The sequence below is a fragment of the Alosa pseudoharengus genome, unplaced genomic scaffold (genome assembly GCF_046254945.1).
Source record: "Alosa pseudoharengus isolate Yale_2024_CS ecotype anadromous, Long Island Sound unplaced genomic scaffold, YU_APseudo_1.1 YU_APseudo_1.1_scf_7, whole genome shotgun sequence".
Classification (NCBI taxonomy): Eukaryota; Metazoa; Chordata; class Actinopteri; order Clupeiformes; family Clupeidae; genus Alosa; species Alosa pseudoharengus.
The window spans coordinates 12,260,792-12,276,715 of record NW_027468859.1 but is presented as its reverse complement, the minus strand read 5'-3'; the positions used below and the strand labels follow the sequence as shown (position 1 = coordinate 12,276,715).

At 41.5% G+C, this 15,924-nt stretch overlaps 1 protein-coding gene across 1 annotated transcript; it reads right to left on the bottom strand.

Moving 5' to 3' along the window:
• Positions 1–449: 449 nt before the first annotated feature.
• Positions 450–4,616, bottom strand: LOC143109927 (putative methyltransferase DDB_G0268948). Its single transcript, XM_076272726.1, has 6 exons — positions 3,545–4,616; positions 3,081–3,241; positions 2,503–2,716; positions 2,187–2,290; positions 1,625–1,762; positions 450–1,439 (listed from the first exon to the last, which is right to left on the bottom strand). Exons 1-6 carry the CDS (start codon positions 3,653–3,655, stop codon positions 1,352–1,354), a joined length of 816 nt encoding a protein of 271 aa, XP_076128841.1. The 5' UTR covers positions 3,656–4,616; the 3' UTR covers positions 450–1,351.
• Positions 4,617–15,924: the final 11,308 nt, after the last annotated feature.

The window sequence follows — 15,924 nt, the reverse complement described above, 5'->3', positions numbered from 1 at the left end:
AGGACACAGGACAGGGCATTGAAAATCAGGACTGTCCTCCCTAAAGCCGGACGTCTGGCCACCCTATGTATATAACCAATCAATCCGAGATTACACCCCCCTCCCGGATTGGTTAAAATATTGAGCTGTGTTTGCCCATTATTTTTAACAGGTGTATCAACTCCTCACAGACCTCAAGGAGAAGAGGAAAGAGAGCGGTAAAAAACACAGCACGGGTCAGCAGAATCTGAACACCATTATGTATGAGGTCAGATGGCACATAATTATTTTGCCTGTACAAAATGGAATATTATAACAAAGATACTCCCAGATACACACAATTTGACATTTTATGCTCACTGACTGTTATTATGTGTTTATCTCTGCCTGTAAAGAATGTTTGATTCAAGTCCAGCATGTGTTGCAAACTATTTGTTTCTCTGCAAAAGCCACTACAAAACAAATAAATGTAAAGAGACATATCATGTGGAGTTTATTTTTTCGTTTTGGCAAGGAGCCCTATAATAAGCGGGATAATGTATAGGATGCCGGTCATTATAGGGAAAATTAGGCCCTTCAGGGCGAAGCAGTCCGGTTCGCCCTGTTGGGACTTATTTTCCTGATAATGTCCGGCATTCTATACATTATCCGTTACGTAAAATACAACCTTATACAACAGTTGTTAAAAGTAAATGACACATAACTGACACATTCATTTCATCAACAGAATAGGCAGTGCTAACACCTCCAGCTCAAATGGAAATTTAGATTTATTGTGATGGGTGACAAGTAAGCCATTAAGTAACAAGTAAGCCGCGAAAACATAACTTCCAGTGCAAATTACATTTTTGAGTATTTATGACAAAAAAAAGGAAAAAAGGTATAGAGTGAAAGTTCCATATGCTCACAACAAGTGTGGTCCCATCGCCCTCTCAGGAGTGTTGAAACAAAAGCCCAGTTGGGGAAAGTTAGACTTTTTTTTCGCCAATCTGCAAAAAAATGTCTTACCAATAGCTTTTTTTACTATGTGTTCCTATAGGTGTCTAGTAACACCTCCCAATTTATCCACGGCCAAATCCTCGGGGAAATGACTCCAAGTCCATAAAAAATCCATAACATTCCAAACTTCAGAAGGTAGTCTGGTGCAATGGGATCTGGTGTGACTGGTGCATAATAATGTTCTCCTTGTTTCTATCCACACTCAAGGACATCTAGTGATGGATTTTGTAGCAGTAGCCAATCTCTAAAACTAATGGCAAATGAAATAGATTTTAAAAAAAAAACTATTGGTAGGAATTTTTTTTGCAGATTGGCGTAAAAAAAGCCTAACTTTCCCTAACTAACATGTTAGCTCTTGGGCAAACTCTGCCAGCTAGGGTTTGCGGGCCAGCAGACAGTAATACCTGATGGACATGACAACTTCTGTGTCTGGAGACGTCACCCCCATCGCCTTCAGTAACCTTAAGATAATGTAAAAAAAAATATTAATTATATTAATTAATTAATTATTTTACATATTATACTGTATTTAAATACTGATGGTTCTTTGAATAGCCTAATCGTATTGTTTGACACTTAACACTGGTATGCTGCATACTAGGTTAAGTTTGTTCAATACTGACCAATTAAAGATAAGACTGCCCACCTCTCAGTTGTGTCCTGGGAAAGTCTTCTGGCCTTCTCTGGGTCTTCACGTGAAATAGCCTGGTAGTTAGAGAAGGATTCTACCATTCCAATATAGTTGGACACAGGAACACTCTTTCTCACCCAAAGGTTTTCATGCCTGATAAGGGCAAAGGACACAGACCAGGAGAATTTGGTGATGGGCATGCAGGAAGTTAATTGAGGATGCATTCACACTAGACTCTTTGATCCGGACCCAAGTTCATTTGGACTGGTGGTTCAGTTAATTTTAATAATGTGAACGCAGTCTACTGTACTCAGGTGTGGACCAGGACCAGACCAGAGTCCACCAGAAAATGGTGATCTGGGGTAGGGTCCGCTAGTACTCCGGTGAGGTTTGCTTTGGTGTGAATGCTATCCGTTCCAAAACCAGGAAATAAACAGCGACATTGCCAAGTGATATTGGTAAATATACCAACAGTTATGAATTCCATTTGAATGAAGTGTTTATCAATGTAATGAACAACAACACACAGGCAGCAGAAGTTCCTTCAGTGTCTATGACTATTTAATTTCAATCTCACCATTCCTTGTCAGGGTATTCAAGCGTCTCATAGGCTTTCTTGTAAGGGTCAAGCACGTTAGCCTCCAGGTACGGGTTACTGTATGGCATTAGAGCATCATATACCTGTTGGAATACAAACAAATAACATTGTTATTTATAATTTTGTCAAATAACACGTCAATATTGACCCAAAATCTTAAAATGGTGACCTCCTGGCAGTCATTTTGTAACTAGCTAATGTTATTGCTGCTTAAATACTATGCATATAGCCTACTGCACTTTGGAGGTGGTGTTGGCAAATAATAGACTGACTGATTGAGAACAGCTTATCAGACCTCCTTGCAGATTTGATTGAGAGCGTCTGAACAGTCTCCGTAGCTAAGCTCCATGTCCATGGTGTAGTTTAGGAGTGCAAGGCATCCTTGAGGCTTCAGTACTCTGTCTGCCTCTTTGAGGAAGCGTGGTTGGTCAAACCAGTGAAACGCTACCATGCTTGTCACAAGGTCCACCGTGGCGTTTTCAAAAGGAAGTTGCTCAGCAGGGCATTCTCTGTGTGTATGGAAGGGAGACAACACATAAGACATCAGCATCTGACATGGTCATGATGATGACCATAATGTTTTGTTAGATGAACAAACTAACATTTTAAGAGAATCATTACAAACAAATAAATTACCTACAAATTAAATGAGATTCAAATGACTGAGAGGCCATCTAGATAGATTTCCCTAAGGCCAAAAATATGCTGAAACCATAGGAATAGGGATGCAGAGAATGAAACATGTCTAGATCACTAGAAAGAGAACACAACTCTCAGCTGAATAAAAAACAATTATATAGAAGTTATTTTAAGTGATGGCACAACAGTCTTCCAAGTTACAGCTCTGTCTCCATATGGCTTGCCGTTACTGACCTGTATGTGATATTCTCAGCTGTGGAATGCTGAAAGGCCATTTCCAGCTGAGCTGGACTAATGTCAGTCCCCACTGCTTTGGAGAAGTGTGGGCCAAGCAGCACAGTGCCCTGCCCCGACCCACAGCCCACATCCACCACCAGCTCAAAGGGCCGACTCCTCTGAAGAGCCACAAGTGTGGGAATATGCATGTCAAATACAGTAGTCTAGGAGTGCTGGGCCTCAACTAATTGGTGCATGTTTCATTCAACTATTATATGTGATAGAGACAGAAATGCTATGCTACATGGTCTTTATATTGCTATTGCTATGCCATATGGTCTATCATTTGTTACTCTGTGGCATTCTCTGTTTGTATACTTCATTAGTCTGCTTGTCAAATGTGGAATCACAAAAACATGCTAACCATGAACCCTGTAGTATTACGTCCTCTCTTTTCAGTTAATGAGAGCAAAATTACTTACATGTTTTTCCAGGAAGTTTAAAATTTTGTTGATGATTTCTTCTGATGGAGAGATCCTGTATTTCCAGTAGGAGAGAGCATGCTCTTTCCCTTCAAACATACGGACACTCATCCCAGAATTCCAAATGAGACAACAAAGACAAGAAACAGAAGAGGAAGAAAACAGGCAAGATCAAGTTCCTGCAGTGGGGAAACCAAAATGAGCTTTGGAGAGAGAGAGAGAGGCAAGAAGGAGAAAAAACTCCAGTCAAGTGACTGAAGGGGTTGAGTCCAAGGGTGAATGTCCAAACCTCTCTCTTCACACCAATGTTTAAAATGAATTTCAGTTAGATGCAGCTGTGCAGCCAACCCGATCTCACAAGCAATGTGTATGAAATCGTACGCAACACTAATACCGAATTGCGAATGAATTCAGCAAATCAGCAAGTGACACATGCGCAGTAGCCTACATATCCGCTCACTCAAGCAACATGGCCACGCACAGGGGGCAGGCGAACGTTCGGAGAGCGTAGACACTGCTAAATAGTAGACCAGTTCAGCTAGCCATCCCATTGAAGTCCATTCAATGTTGGCGCCACTTTGACATCAAATAACGTTACAACTGAAGCGTTTTAAGCCTTTCTATGAACTTGTTCTATTTTCGGAGTAATACAACATTGTGTAATTGGCGTCATAACCTCGTAATTGACTTAACGGCTGAGTAATAAACTTTTTTCCGAAATCAATGCTAAAGTGACGTAATGAGCATACAACCAGAGCGGGTGAAAGCGTCGCACAGGAGCAAAATAACCGTATTCTCTGGATTAGAACGAAAGCATCGGAGCACATTTCTGCGAAGTTTTGATAGATTGACAGTAGCCTATAGGCTATGAATGTGGCGAGTGCTGTTTATATGAAATCACATTTATCTACGAACAACTAGGACATTTAGAACAGTAATGTAGACATGGTGGTAACGAAGTAAGTGGCTACATACCCAATCTCTCGGTGCAGCTATCACAAGAGTTACACGAGTCAGACTACGTGCCTACGTTACATTTACGTCCCCTGAGCCTGCGCAGAAAGCCTCGTCGACCAACAGGAAACCATAGACATAATATTATGTCTATGCAGGAAACGGTTGAAATTTGCTTCACCCGTCTCGATTGACGTCTACGTGATGACTCTGTCCATATCTTTTGCTGTCTATGGGGGCAGGCGAACGTTCCCAAGTACCCCTGGCTGCAGCTTGCAGATCGGGGCTGGGCTCAATGTGGGGCGGAGCGCAACGTTGAGCTCAGCCCAACATCAGCTCGTCATTCCCCGTCCTCTCTGTGTCCGTCTATTTACCCGGACTCGGAGTTCAATTTTTTCTCAAGGAACAATGCTTCACTCTATAAAAGCGTATCCTCCTTGGACTACTGCCAACGTTAATCATGTCCCTTCCCCCCTAGCCTTCTAGAAGCTGTACACCATCGGCGTTTCTTGGGTAATCTAAGTAGGCTACGTTATAAAGATCATTCCAGTCTGCAAACGAGGCCTATGGCAATAACATCAATGCATTTTATCTCTAGCCTATCGGTATTTACTTTAATAGTTTAGTAGCCTGTGCGAGTCCCAAAGGGAACATGCAACAATAATATAATATAATAACATAATATTGGCCTCTATATAGCCTAGCCTATTGTGTATGTGCATGTTTTAATTAACAGCGGCATGTAGGCCTGTTACAACCTTGACGCAGCCATAAAAAAGTGCGGTAGGCCTACAGTTGTAACAGTATAGCGTCATGAATGTAACAGCTCTTAAATCTTGAATCCTGCTGGCTTAAACAAAGAGCTTCTGTTTTCGTATAAAATCAACAAAAAAGTCAAAATGTATGACTGTTAAAGCAAATTTATTGCATTAGCCATTGCAGACCATATGTCACAGTGTTATGATAGCTCACCTTGCTTGTCCACTTGATAAAACCAGTAAATATAGTTGATAAACTGCTTATTTCTTACATGTCTGAAGCATTTGGCCCAACAGTGATATTTCAAGTTGCTCTGTTAACTTTAATTGGGTGTGATCGCGGCACAAAAATCAAAATCCATAACTCGCAATCAGAAGTGTTGCGCGAAAAAATCAGTTCATTGTGCCATAGAGACGGGTTATAACTGACCCGCACAGGTCATGTTTTTATTTTCATTTAATTGCATTTGCTATGACTATATAAATGGCACTCATGTTAACTTGAAACAGAGGGACTGAAGATATGGATGGCATGTGATTGAAGTGCACACGCTCAAATTTCACGAAGCAAACTTAAACAAACAGTTGCGGTTTAAAAAAAAATAGCGATGCTTGAATTTTGCACCGTTCGGTCGTATTAAGTAGACCATTCATGTTTGGATGGCTGTAAGAATTACATGCTATGATCTTTCCGTAGCTACACCATATTTTGAGAATAAAACATTGATACATTTGTACCGCTGTTACAATTGTAGGCTACCAGTTCTCCCTTACGCATTATAGGCTATACTACCCATACTGTTAGCCTAACAAGCGCCAACCTCCGTGTTTTTTTCTCTTGCAGTTGAGAAAATGCTTTTATATATTTAAGCATTCTTCTTAGAGATTATGTTGAGAATTATAACTTGGACAGTAGGAAACAAGGTAGGCCCTACGGACATTGTCAGCGTGAGAAGACGTGCTGAAGGTGGGCTGAGCTCGTTGCGCTCCGCCCCACATTGAGCCCAGCCCCGATCTGCAAGCTGCAGCCAGGCTTCTCAACGTTCGGAGAGCGTAGACACTATGGCGGATCTGAGGCTAAATAGTAGACCAGTTCAGCTAGCCATCCCCATTGAAGCCCATTCCATTTTGGCGCCACTTTGACATCAAATAACGTTACAGCTGAAGCGTTTTAAGCCTTTATATGAACTTTTTCTATTTCCGGAGTAATACAACATTGTGTGATTGGCGTCATAACATCGTAACTGACTTACAGACTGAGTAATAAACTTTTTTCCGAAATCAATGCTAAAGTGACGTAATAAGCATAGAGCCAGAGCGGGTGAAAGCGTCGCACAGGAGCAAAATAACCGTATTCTCTGGATAAGAACGAAAGCATCGGAGCACAACATTTCAGCGAAGTTTTGATGGATTGACAGTAGCCTAGGCTATGAATCTCGTTTGTGGTTTGTTTACATGCATTACTTCGGAGGTTTGCCTATTTATTCATCCCTGCTCATTTTTTTTGTCGTTGCTTGTTGAATTCCTCTTTTAGACAGGTGATATTTTTGAGATATGTGCTTCCTAGAGGCATTTTTTAGTAAAAGTTGGGAACAGGACTTTTTAACATAATTAAGGTGTGCTGAATCCAACTAGCCCTGTTCCCAAGCTGAATTTTGAGTTTATGACAATCAAATTAGCATAAACAAAATGGTTGCCAAAATGGCAATTTTGGGCACTTTCATTGGGCGGATGTCATTATACAATTAATTCATATTGTTCACAGACATCTTCCTTGGCCAATAGATCAAGGATACAGGCTGTGAAAAAAAGAAAAAAAATCTAGTATTATGCCCATGTTAATTACCTGAAAAAACTTTTGAAAAATATAATTGTTAAAATTTTATAACTGAGCAGGCACACGGTATTTGACGAATGAGACTTCGCCCATGCCCACATCCACGGCTGAAGTGCCCTTGAGCAAGGCACCTAACCCCTCACTGCTCCCCGAGCATCACTGTAGCAAGGCAGCTCACTGCTCTAAGTTAATGTATGCTTCAATGTGTGACCTGTGTGTTCACTAATTCACGGATGGGATACATGCAGAGACCAAATTCCTTGTATACCCAAGTATACTTGGCCATAAAACCTGATTTACATTACATTTACATAATTGAAGCAAATTGGGTTGGTAATGTATGTAGTCTCGGAGTAAGTTACACAGGCCTTTACCCATTTCGGTAACACTTTAAGGTAAGGGTACATTAATTATTTATGTATTACTTCATTCATTAATATTTAATTAATCATCAGGAATTTACTGAGTTCATAGTTTGTCATTTGTGACCTCATGAACACATTACTAAATTATTAGGTACGGTGGACACATCATTATGAATTATGATGTATTAACCATGATCATAACTTTATTTTTCTGCCAAAAATGTGGTCATCACTGCTCAAATTCTGATTTGAACATAACTTTGGAGTTCTCTAAACACATGTCATTATTCACTACTTTATTTGAGGGGCCACATGATGAATGCATGAGCAATTATCCTAAAATTCATGTAATCATGATGATCATGCTTAAGAAATCATAAATCATAATGATACCCATCACACCTAATGCTTTAGTTGATGTGTTGTTCATACATGAGGTCATCATGAATGAGAGTATATGAATTCATGTCAATTCCTGATGATTCATAGGCTATAAAGGAATGAAGTAATGCATAAATCATGAATTAATTCATGCATGAATTCATGATAATTCATGTATGGGTTACCATAAAGTGTTACCCATATTTCTTCATACTATTTGTGTTAGTAAAATGATTGCATGTCCTGTGAATTAATAGCTAGATGAATAATTTTATAACTAGTGCAAGTTCAAGTTTAAGTTACTTTATTTGTACCCAGAGGTAGATTTTGTTTGCAGTATAGAATGCTTCAAGAGAATTTGCCAGAACAGGAGCACAGAGGATGCCATCTGCCCTGTCCCTCCTTGACAATAGCAACACCTATGTGAGAATGCTGTTCATTGACTTCAGTTCAGCATTTAACACCATTATCCCCTCCAAACTGATCACCAAACTCAGTGAACTGGACATCAATACCTCCCTCTGAAACTAGATTCTGGACTTCCTAACCAACAGACCGCAGTCTGTTAGATTAGATAACCTCACCCACTCAACCCTCACCCTGAACACTGGCGTGTGCTGAGCCCTCCTCTACTCCCTCTTCACCTACAACTGCATACCTGTATGTAACGGATGCCAGCTAGCTTAGCTGTGCTTGTGGAACGTTGGTAAACCTCACTCCCCAACGCCTCAAGAGTGCTGCTGGCATACGAGCCAGTAGCCTGGGCTATTGGCTCAATTGTTAGCGCGCTCGCCTCCTGATCCGAGGTGCTGCTGTTCGTGGGTTCGAGTCCGGGCGTGTGCAGGGCTGAATCGCGCAGGTTCAACACAACGCAGGTTACATTGGTGCTGTGACCCGGATCGGGAGTGAGGTTTAGGGGGGTGAGTGTAACGGATGCCAGCTAGCTTAGTTGTGCTTGTGGAACGTTGGTAAACCTCACTCCCCGACGCCTCAAGAGTGCTGCTGGCATGCGAGCCAGTAGACTGGGCTATTGGCTCAATTGTTAGCGCGCTCCCCTCCCGATCCGAGGTGCTGCTGTTCGCGGGTTCGAGTCCGGGCGTGTGCAGGGCTGAATCGCGCAGGTTCAACACAACGCAGGTTACATGTACATGGCTCTAACACCATTGTCAAGTTTGCAGACAACACTACGGTGATTGCTCTCATCAGCAACAATAATGAGACAGCCTGCAGGGAGGAGCTCCAGCACCTAACATCATGGAGCACCGACAACAACCTGGCTCTCAACACCAAGAGGACCAAAGACCTCATTGTGGACTTCAGGAAGTCAAAAAGCAAGCACTCAACAGGACTGAGGTGGAGCATGTCACCAGTTCATGTTTCTGGGTGTCCACATCTCTGTGGACCTCTCTTGGACCCTCAACACCTCTACCTTGATCAAGAAGGCTCACCAGCATCTCTTCTTCCTGAAGAGACTAAAGAACACAACCTCTCTCCTCAGATCCTGGTGAACTTCTAAACCTCTACCGCTGCACCATTGAGAGCATCCTCACCAACTGTGTCACAGTATGGTGGCAACTGCTCTGCCTCCGACTGGAAAGGACGGCAGAGGATGGTGAAAACTGCTCAGTGCCTCACACCCCTCCATCAACGCCCCCCCCCCCCCCCCCCCCGGTGCCTCCTTGCCTGTGCCTGTTGAGTTGTCCATTTCGATGGCAACCTTCACAGGGACAAGGAGACATTTTGCCCCTATCCCACCCATAGTATTCTATTTATATTTATAAATGTACACACTTTATTACACTTAAACATAGCGATATTCTACTGATATTTCTACGGTTGTTCATGATTAGTTCAAATGATTTTAAACTCCAAACATGTGTCCACCCACCACGAAGAAGATGTTTACCAAGTCAGGCCACACTCTTTGCCAAAGAGGACCGTAAACATAGTCAAGAGTATAATAAGGTGATAATAAGGCTAATTAGCATAATAATAGTTTTTTTTTTAGCCTTTACCTTTTATTTATTGCCCACGGGAGATTTCTGAGATGCACAGATGTGAACAATATTAATTTATTTACATGGTATAATGATGCCCGTCCGAAGAAAGTGCCCAAAATCGCCATTTTGGCAGCCATTTTGTTTATGCTAATTAGATGGTCAAAAACTCAAAATTCTGCTTGGGAACAGGGCTAGTTGGATTCAGCACATGTTAATTATGATAAAAAGTCCTGTTCCTAAATTTTACTAAGAAATGCCTCTAGACCCTTATACAAGGACTTTTTCTTGAAATAGCACATGTCTATTTTGAACATGAGCTCAACTAGGCCTATTCAGTTCTGCCTTCTCACAAGGCGCTATAGGCTACAGGCCATAGAGGGTGTTGACCTGTGGTCTTTACTACAATTTGAGTTTAACAACTTTTCTGTTTACAGCTCTGCATGGCTCTATATGCTATTTATCCATAAAGTTCCTTGTCCATAGATTTGACTGTCATTGTTCATTGTTATACATCTGTTCTGTTCTGTTTCCTGGGGGGTATTCCAAGTACGTGGTTTAGTGATAAACCTGGGTAACTTAACTCGGAGTAAGTGGTAAACCTCCTACAACAAGAGCCCTATGGTATTGTTTTGTTAGGAGAATGAAGCCATACAGCTCTTCTATTAGGAGGTTTACCACCTACTCTGAGTTAACTAACCCAGGTTTGTCACTAAACCTCGTACTTGGAATACCCCCCTGGTCTTCGGTCTAACTGTTATGTACAATGTCTTTTTCCAAAACACCCCTCAATCAGTGTCAAAAGGGATTGTGGGCAAGACAAGTCAAGAGGAAGACGTGCGGGTTGAAACCAAGCCTCAACGAGATCGACGGATCTACTCTTCTTATTAGTGAACTCAAACTTCTTTCATTTACTTTTAGTAGGCCTACCATCTCCTGCGGATGTGCTACCCTGGATTCTGTCATTCCACATCTACTGATTCTTCAAGATGAATTCTGGTAAGCACAGATGCTGTACTGTCTGTTCATGAAATGCACAGGGGGGTATTCTAAGTATGTGGTTTAGTGGCAGAGTTAATTTGAGCAGTGGTGCTTACAGCTTTACTCCCTTTGAAGGAGTGCCTGCTATGGAGGTGTGCTTTGATGAGGTAAACTCCACAGTTGTGGTCATGTCTGTATTAGAATGTGAAACAATATATGGGAGATGTAATTCTCAAGTATGTATTTGCCAGCTGAGCTCAATGGGGTGCACCATCGGGGAGCTGGTCCTTGGTCCTTCGCCCAGCCCATCATGCCGTTCTCCCGCTTGACCCAACCTGCTACAGCTGCTCCCTGCATCAGTTCAGCTCACAGCTCAATCAGCATTCCGCTGAGCTACAGGTACATACACGTATGTACACACACACACACAAATACACACACACACACACATAAGTAGAGTATAAATAATTTGCAGGCGGAGTGTTGTGAAGACTGCTGCCCTGAGAACACTGAGTGCATTCTGGAATATGGATTTGGTAGACGCCTTTGTCCAAAGCGACACATAAATACAAAACAACATAATATTTAAAATTGAACAGGTTCATTAATCCAACATTAATCATTTCAGTAACATTAATACATAAACTAATCATGATTATTGCAGCTACTTAAAATAGTCTTGAATTTTGCAATTTAGCCATGTTTACTACTGTGTTGGTGGTAATGTGAGCAGTGTTTTGAATGAACTGATCATAATCATTATTTCAGTAATTGTACAGCAATTCAGTTTATTGTACAGCATGCATCATTTTGTGTAATCCTATCTTTTATTGACAGAGCCCTCACAAATAAACTGATATAAAGAATAAACATAGATGGTGATGGTGACAAGGGTGCCTTCAGAAGGTAATTATCATTTCTATTTTGTACACCTGATTGACTTACCTTACTTATTTTTTAATGCTATGATTTTTATCTTAATCAACAATAACAAATTGTATGGCAATTGCTGTTTCATTTTCTATTAGGTGCCATCCAGCAGTCCCAGCCTGGAGCCAGAGGCTGCTATTGCAAATCAGATGGGGTATGATCTATGTTGGGCATCAGAAAGGTGGTGTAAGCAAGAGTTGCTACAGACAATGATACGATTAGGTATGATATCACACAGACATACTACTGTGCAGAAGTGTAAGGTCACTTTGAAATGTCCTCTTTATCAAAAGAAAAACATCAGACATATCTAAGTGTACCCCAAACTTTATATAATTTATAATATAGTGGTGTATATCTTGTACACATCTGCATTACTTCTAACTAGGTTCATGGTTCTAATTTCATGTATAGCGCCACCTAGTTAAACACAAAAAAGTAATCGCAAAAGTTGTAATCGCAGGTATCTGTGACCTAACATAGTCAAAACTGCACGAAATTGGAGGTGTAGGATCATTATGACACCCTCTGAATGCACACCAAGTTTCGTGGAATTCCGTTCATGGGGGGGCCACACAATAAATTAATTTATGTTACTATACACCAACTGGCCTGTAGGTGGCCGGAGACAGTTTTCTGTGAATATCTCGAGAACCGTAGGGCCTAGGAGGTCCACCTTTTTTTTGTATGTTGGTCTTAAGGGGGCATGTCAACCCATCCCATTACCACTTATTTCATGTATAGCGCCACCTAGTTAAAAATTAAAAAGCAAAAAATGAGGTGTTTTCATCACAATATCTCTGGCTGACATGGTCAAAACTGCACGAAATTCAAAGTGTAGGATCATTATGACACCTTCCGAATGCATGCCAAGTTTTGTGAACTTTCGTTCATGGGGGGCTTTACAATAAAATAATTTATGTGTACATTTAGTGACCGTACACCAACAAGGATTCCTGGGACACTGAAAGACCGGGGTACACAAAACTTTCACAGCTCCCAGGTCAGCAACAGCTCGGCGGCCACGGCAGATCTTTCGCAAAGTAGCTAGCCTAGGTCCAGCTGTCCCGAGAGATCCCGCGACCAGACAGTAAAGTGTACTGTTCACGGATGGATGGAAGGATGTCAGAGGCCCAGTTAGTCTGCAGTTGGCATGGCAGCTCGCAGGTCAGCAACAGCTCGGCGGCCACGGCAGATCTTTCGCAGAGTAGCCTAGGTCCAGCTGTCCCGAGAGATCCCCTCGACCAGACAGTGAAGTGCTGCACCGCTCACGGATAGATGGAAGGATGTCCGATGCCCAGCTAGGACAAAAGCTAGCCATAGCAAGCTCCCAATGGACAAATGTCAACGACATCAGCTGACTTAGAAGCAGTAAAAAGGACTAAGAATAACACGAAAACTATCAAAAATAGCGTAAATAAATAGGGAAAACATTTAACTAGACAAACCAATACAAAAAATAAACATGACATTACATAAAGTTACGAACATTACATAAAAACAAACAAAAACATGATGTAATCATACGTATGACACATACTCACACAGTAGACATATGTACGCATGCATGCACATGCACAAACACACATACGCAGACAAACACACAAGCACGCACACACACACACACACACACACACATAAACATAAACGTGTGCACGCACACATGCACACAATTCAAGAATTTCTCAGAATTATGAACAGGCAAGATGGGGGTAGGGTTTTATAAAATCAAATTTTACATGTGAAATCTATGAACTAATCATGTTTTGGTACTTGTTGTCTAGCAGATACCAGTGAGAATTGAGTGTGGATAAAGCAATTTAGTGAGACAGTTAGAATCATATAGGCCTTTCAGCGTGATTTATTTTTGTGGAAAAAATGTGCTGGACTGGGCGGCGGTCATATTTTGTACCGCTCTGCGGTACATCTAGTTTCACAGATGTGTCTGAAACAACATAATTTTTTTTTTTTATTCTAGACTATGAATATTTCTTTAACAAAAACATCATATAAAGTGTCTTGGTGTGGTTGTATTGGTCTGCACCCAGGTCCATGCCTGTCCATGCCTGCCCAAACTGAAAATACATTTATGGTTAAGGGCGAAAAACAAATTGTAGTAAAATAAAAACCAACTAGACCAAAATATGTGGGTGTCACCCTAAGTTGAGGCTAATAACAATTCTTATACATTGAGGCATTATGCCAAAAGTGTGTAATTGATTTGTGAATACAGATTTCACACTATTACAATTATACTGATGTAATGTTCATTAAACAAGAATTGATATCAATTAAATGTAACTCTTCATCAAAGGGAATGGCTTACCAATGATTGTTGGAAGCAGGAGACCATGGAGGATTCTAGGTGAAGGGTAGAAATGATATTTCCACATGGATGATCGTCCATGTCCTCTTGCTGCTATCTAGATTGGCCAATAAACCAAAGCTTTGGGGTCACAACCCCCAGTCCACAGACACCAAGATATCAATATCAGATCTGGTCAAGTCAGTGGTTTAGTGACAAACCTGGGTAAGTTAACTCAGAGTAAGTGGTAAGCCTTATACAACAAGAGCCCTATAGCATTGTTATGTTGGAAGAATGAAGCCATGCAGCTCTTCTATTAGGAGGTTTACCACTTACTCTGAGTTAACTTACCCAGGTTTGTCACTAAACCACTTTGCATTTCATGAACAGACAGTACAGCATCTGTGCTTACCAAAATTCATCTTGAGGAATCAGTAGATGTGGAATGACAGAATCCTCAGGAAGGGTAGCACATCCGAAGGAGATGGTAGGCCTACTAAAAGTAAATGAAAGAAGTTTGAGTTCACTAATAAGAAGAGTAGATCCGTCGATCTCGTTGAGGCTTGGTTTCAACCCGCACGTCTTCCTCTTGACTTGTCTTGCCCACAATCCCTTTTGACACTGATTGAGGGGTGTTTTGGAAAAAGACATTGTACATAACAGTTAGACCGAAGACCAGGAAACAGAACAGAACAGAACAGATGTATAACAATGAACAATGACAGTCAAATCTATGGACAAGGAACTTTATGGATAAATAGCATATAGAGCCATGCAGAGCCATGCAGACATTAACACAAATGCCATGCACACACACACACGCACACACATAAACACATACATACAGGCATGTATCCATAATGATTTGCCAATTTGTGTTAATGTGTGTGTGTGTGTTACCCTCATGATGCGAGTGTTGAGGAGGCAGGTCACTCTCTCATCAATGTTGCTGTTCTGGATGGACTTGGCAGCTCTGCTGTAGTCTGCTCTGGCACTAAAGACCCACTGGAGTGACAGACCACGAGCCTACAGCACATACACATTTTAATGCACAAAAAAGATTAGTGTTGTGTGTGTTAATCCGTCTCTCTATAAAAAAAATTTTAAATTTGAAATGTGCAAAATTATTTATACTCTACTTATGTGTGTGTGTGTGTGTGTGTGTGTGTGTACATACGTGTATGTACCTGTAGCTCAGCGGAATGCTGATTGAGCTGTGAGCTGAACTGATGCAGGGAGCAGCTGTAGCAGGTTGGGTCAAGCAGGAGAACGGCATGATGGGCCGGGAGAAGGACCAAGAGGCCCACCAGCTCCCCGATGGTGCACCCCATTGAGCTCAGCTGGCCCTGCAGCCACTCCTGCAGCCGACGAGCACTGTCCCACTGTGTGTTCACAAAGGGTTACGCATGCACAGCCTGCACACACACACACACAAATACAATGCAAATACATACTTGAGAATAACATCTCCCATATATTGTTTCACATTCTAATACAAACATGACCACAACTGTGGAGTTTACCTCATCAAAGCACATCTCCATAGCAGGCACTCCTTCAAAGGGAGTAAAGCTGTAAGCACCACTGCTCAAATTAACTCTGCCACTAAACCACATACTTAGAAAACCCCCCTGTGCATTTCATGAACAGACAGTACAGCATCTGTGCTTACCAAAATTCATCTTGAGGAATCAGTAGATGTGGAATGACAGAATCCTCAGGAAGGGTAGCACATCCGCAGGAGATGGTAGGCCTACTAAAAGTAAATGAAAGAAGTTTGAGTTCACTCATAAGAAGAGTAGATCCGTCAATCTCGTTGAGGCTTGGGCCACGTCTTCCTCTTGACTTGTCTTGCCCACAATCCCTTTTGAC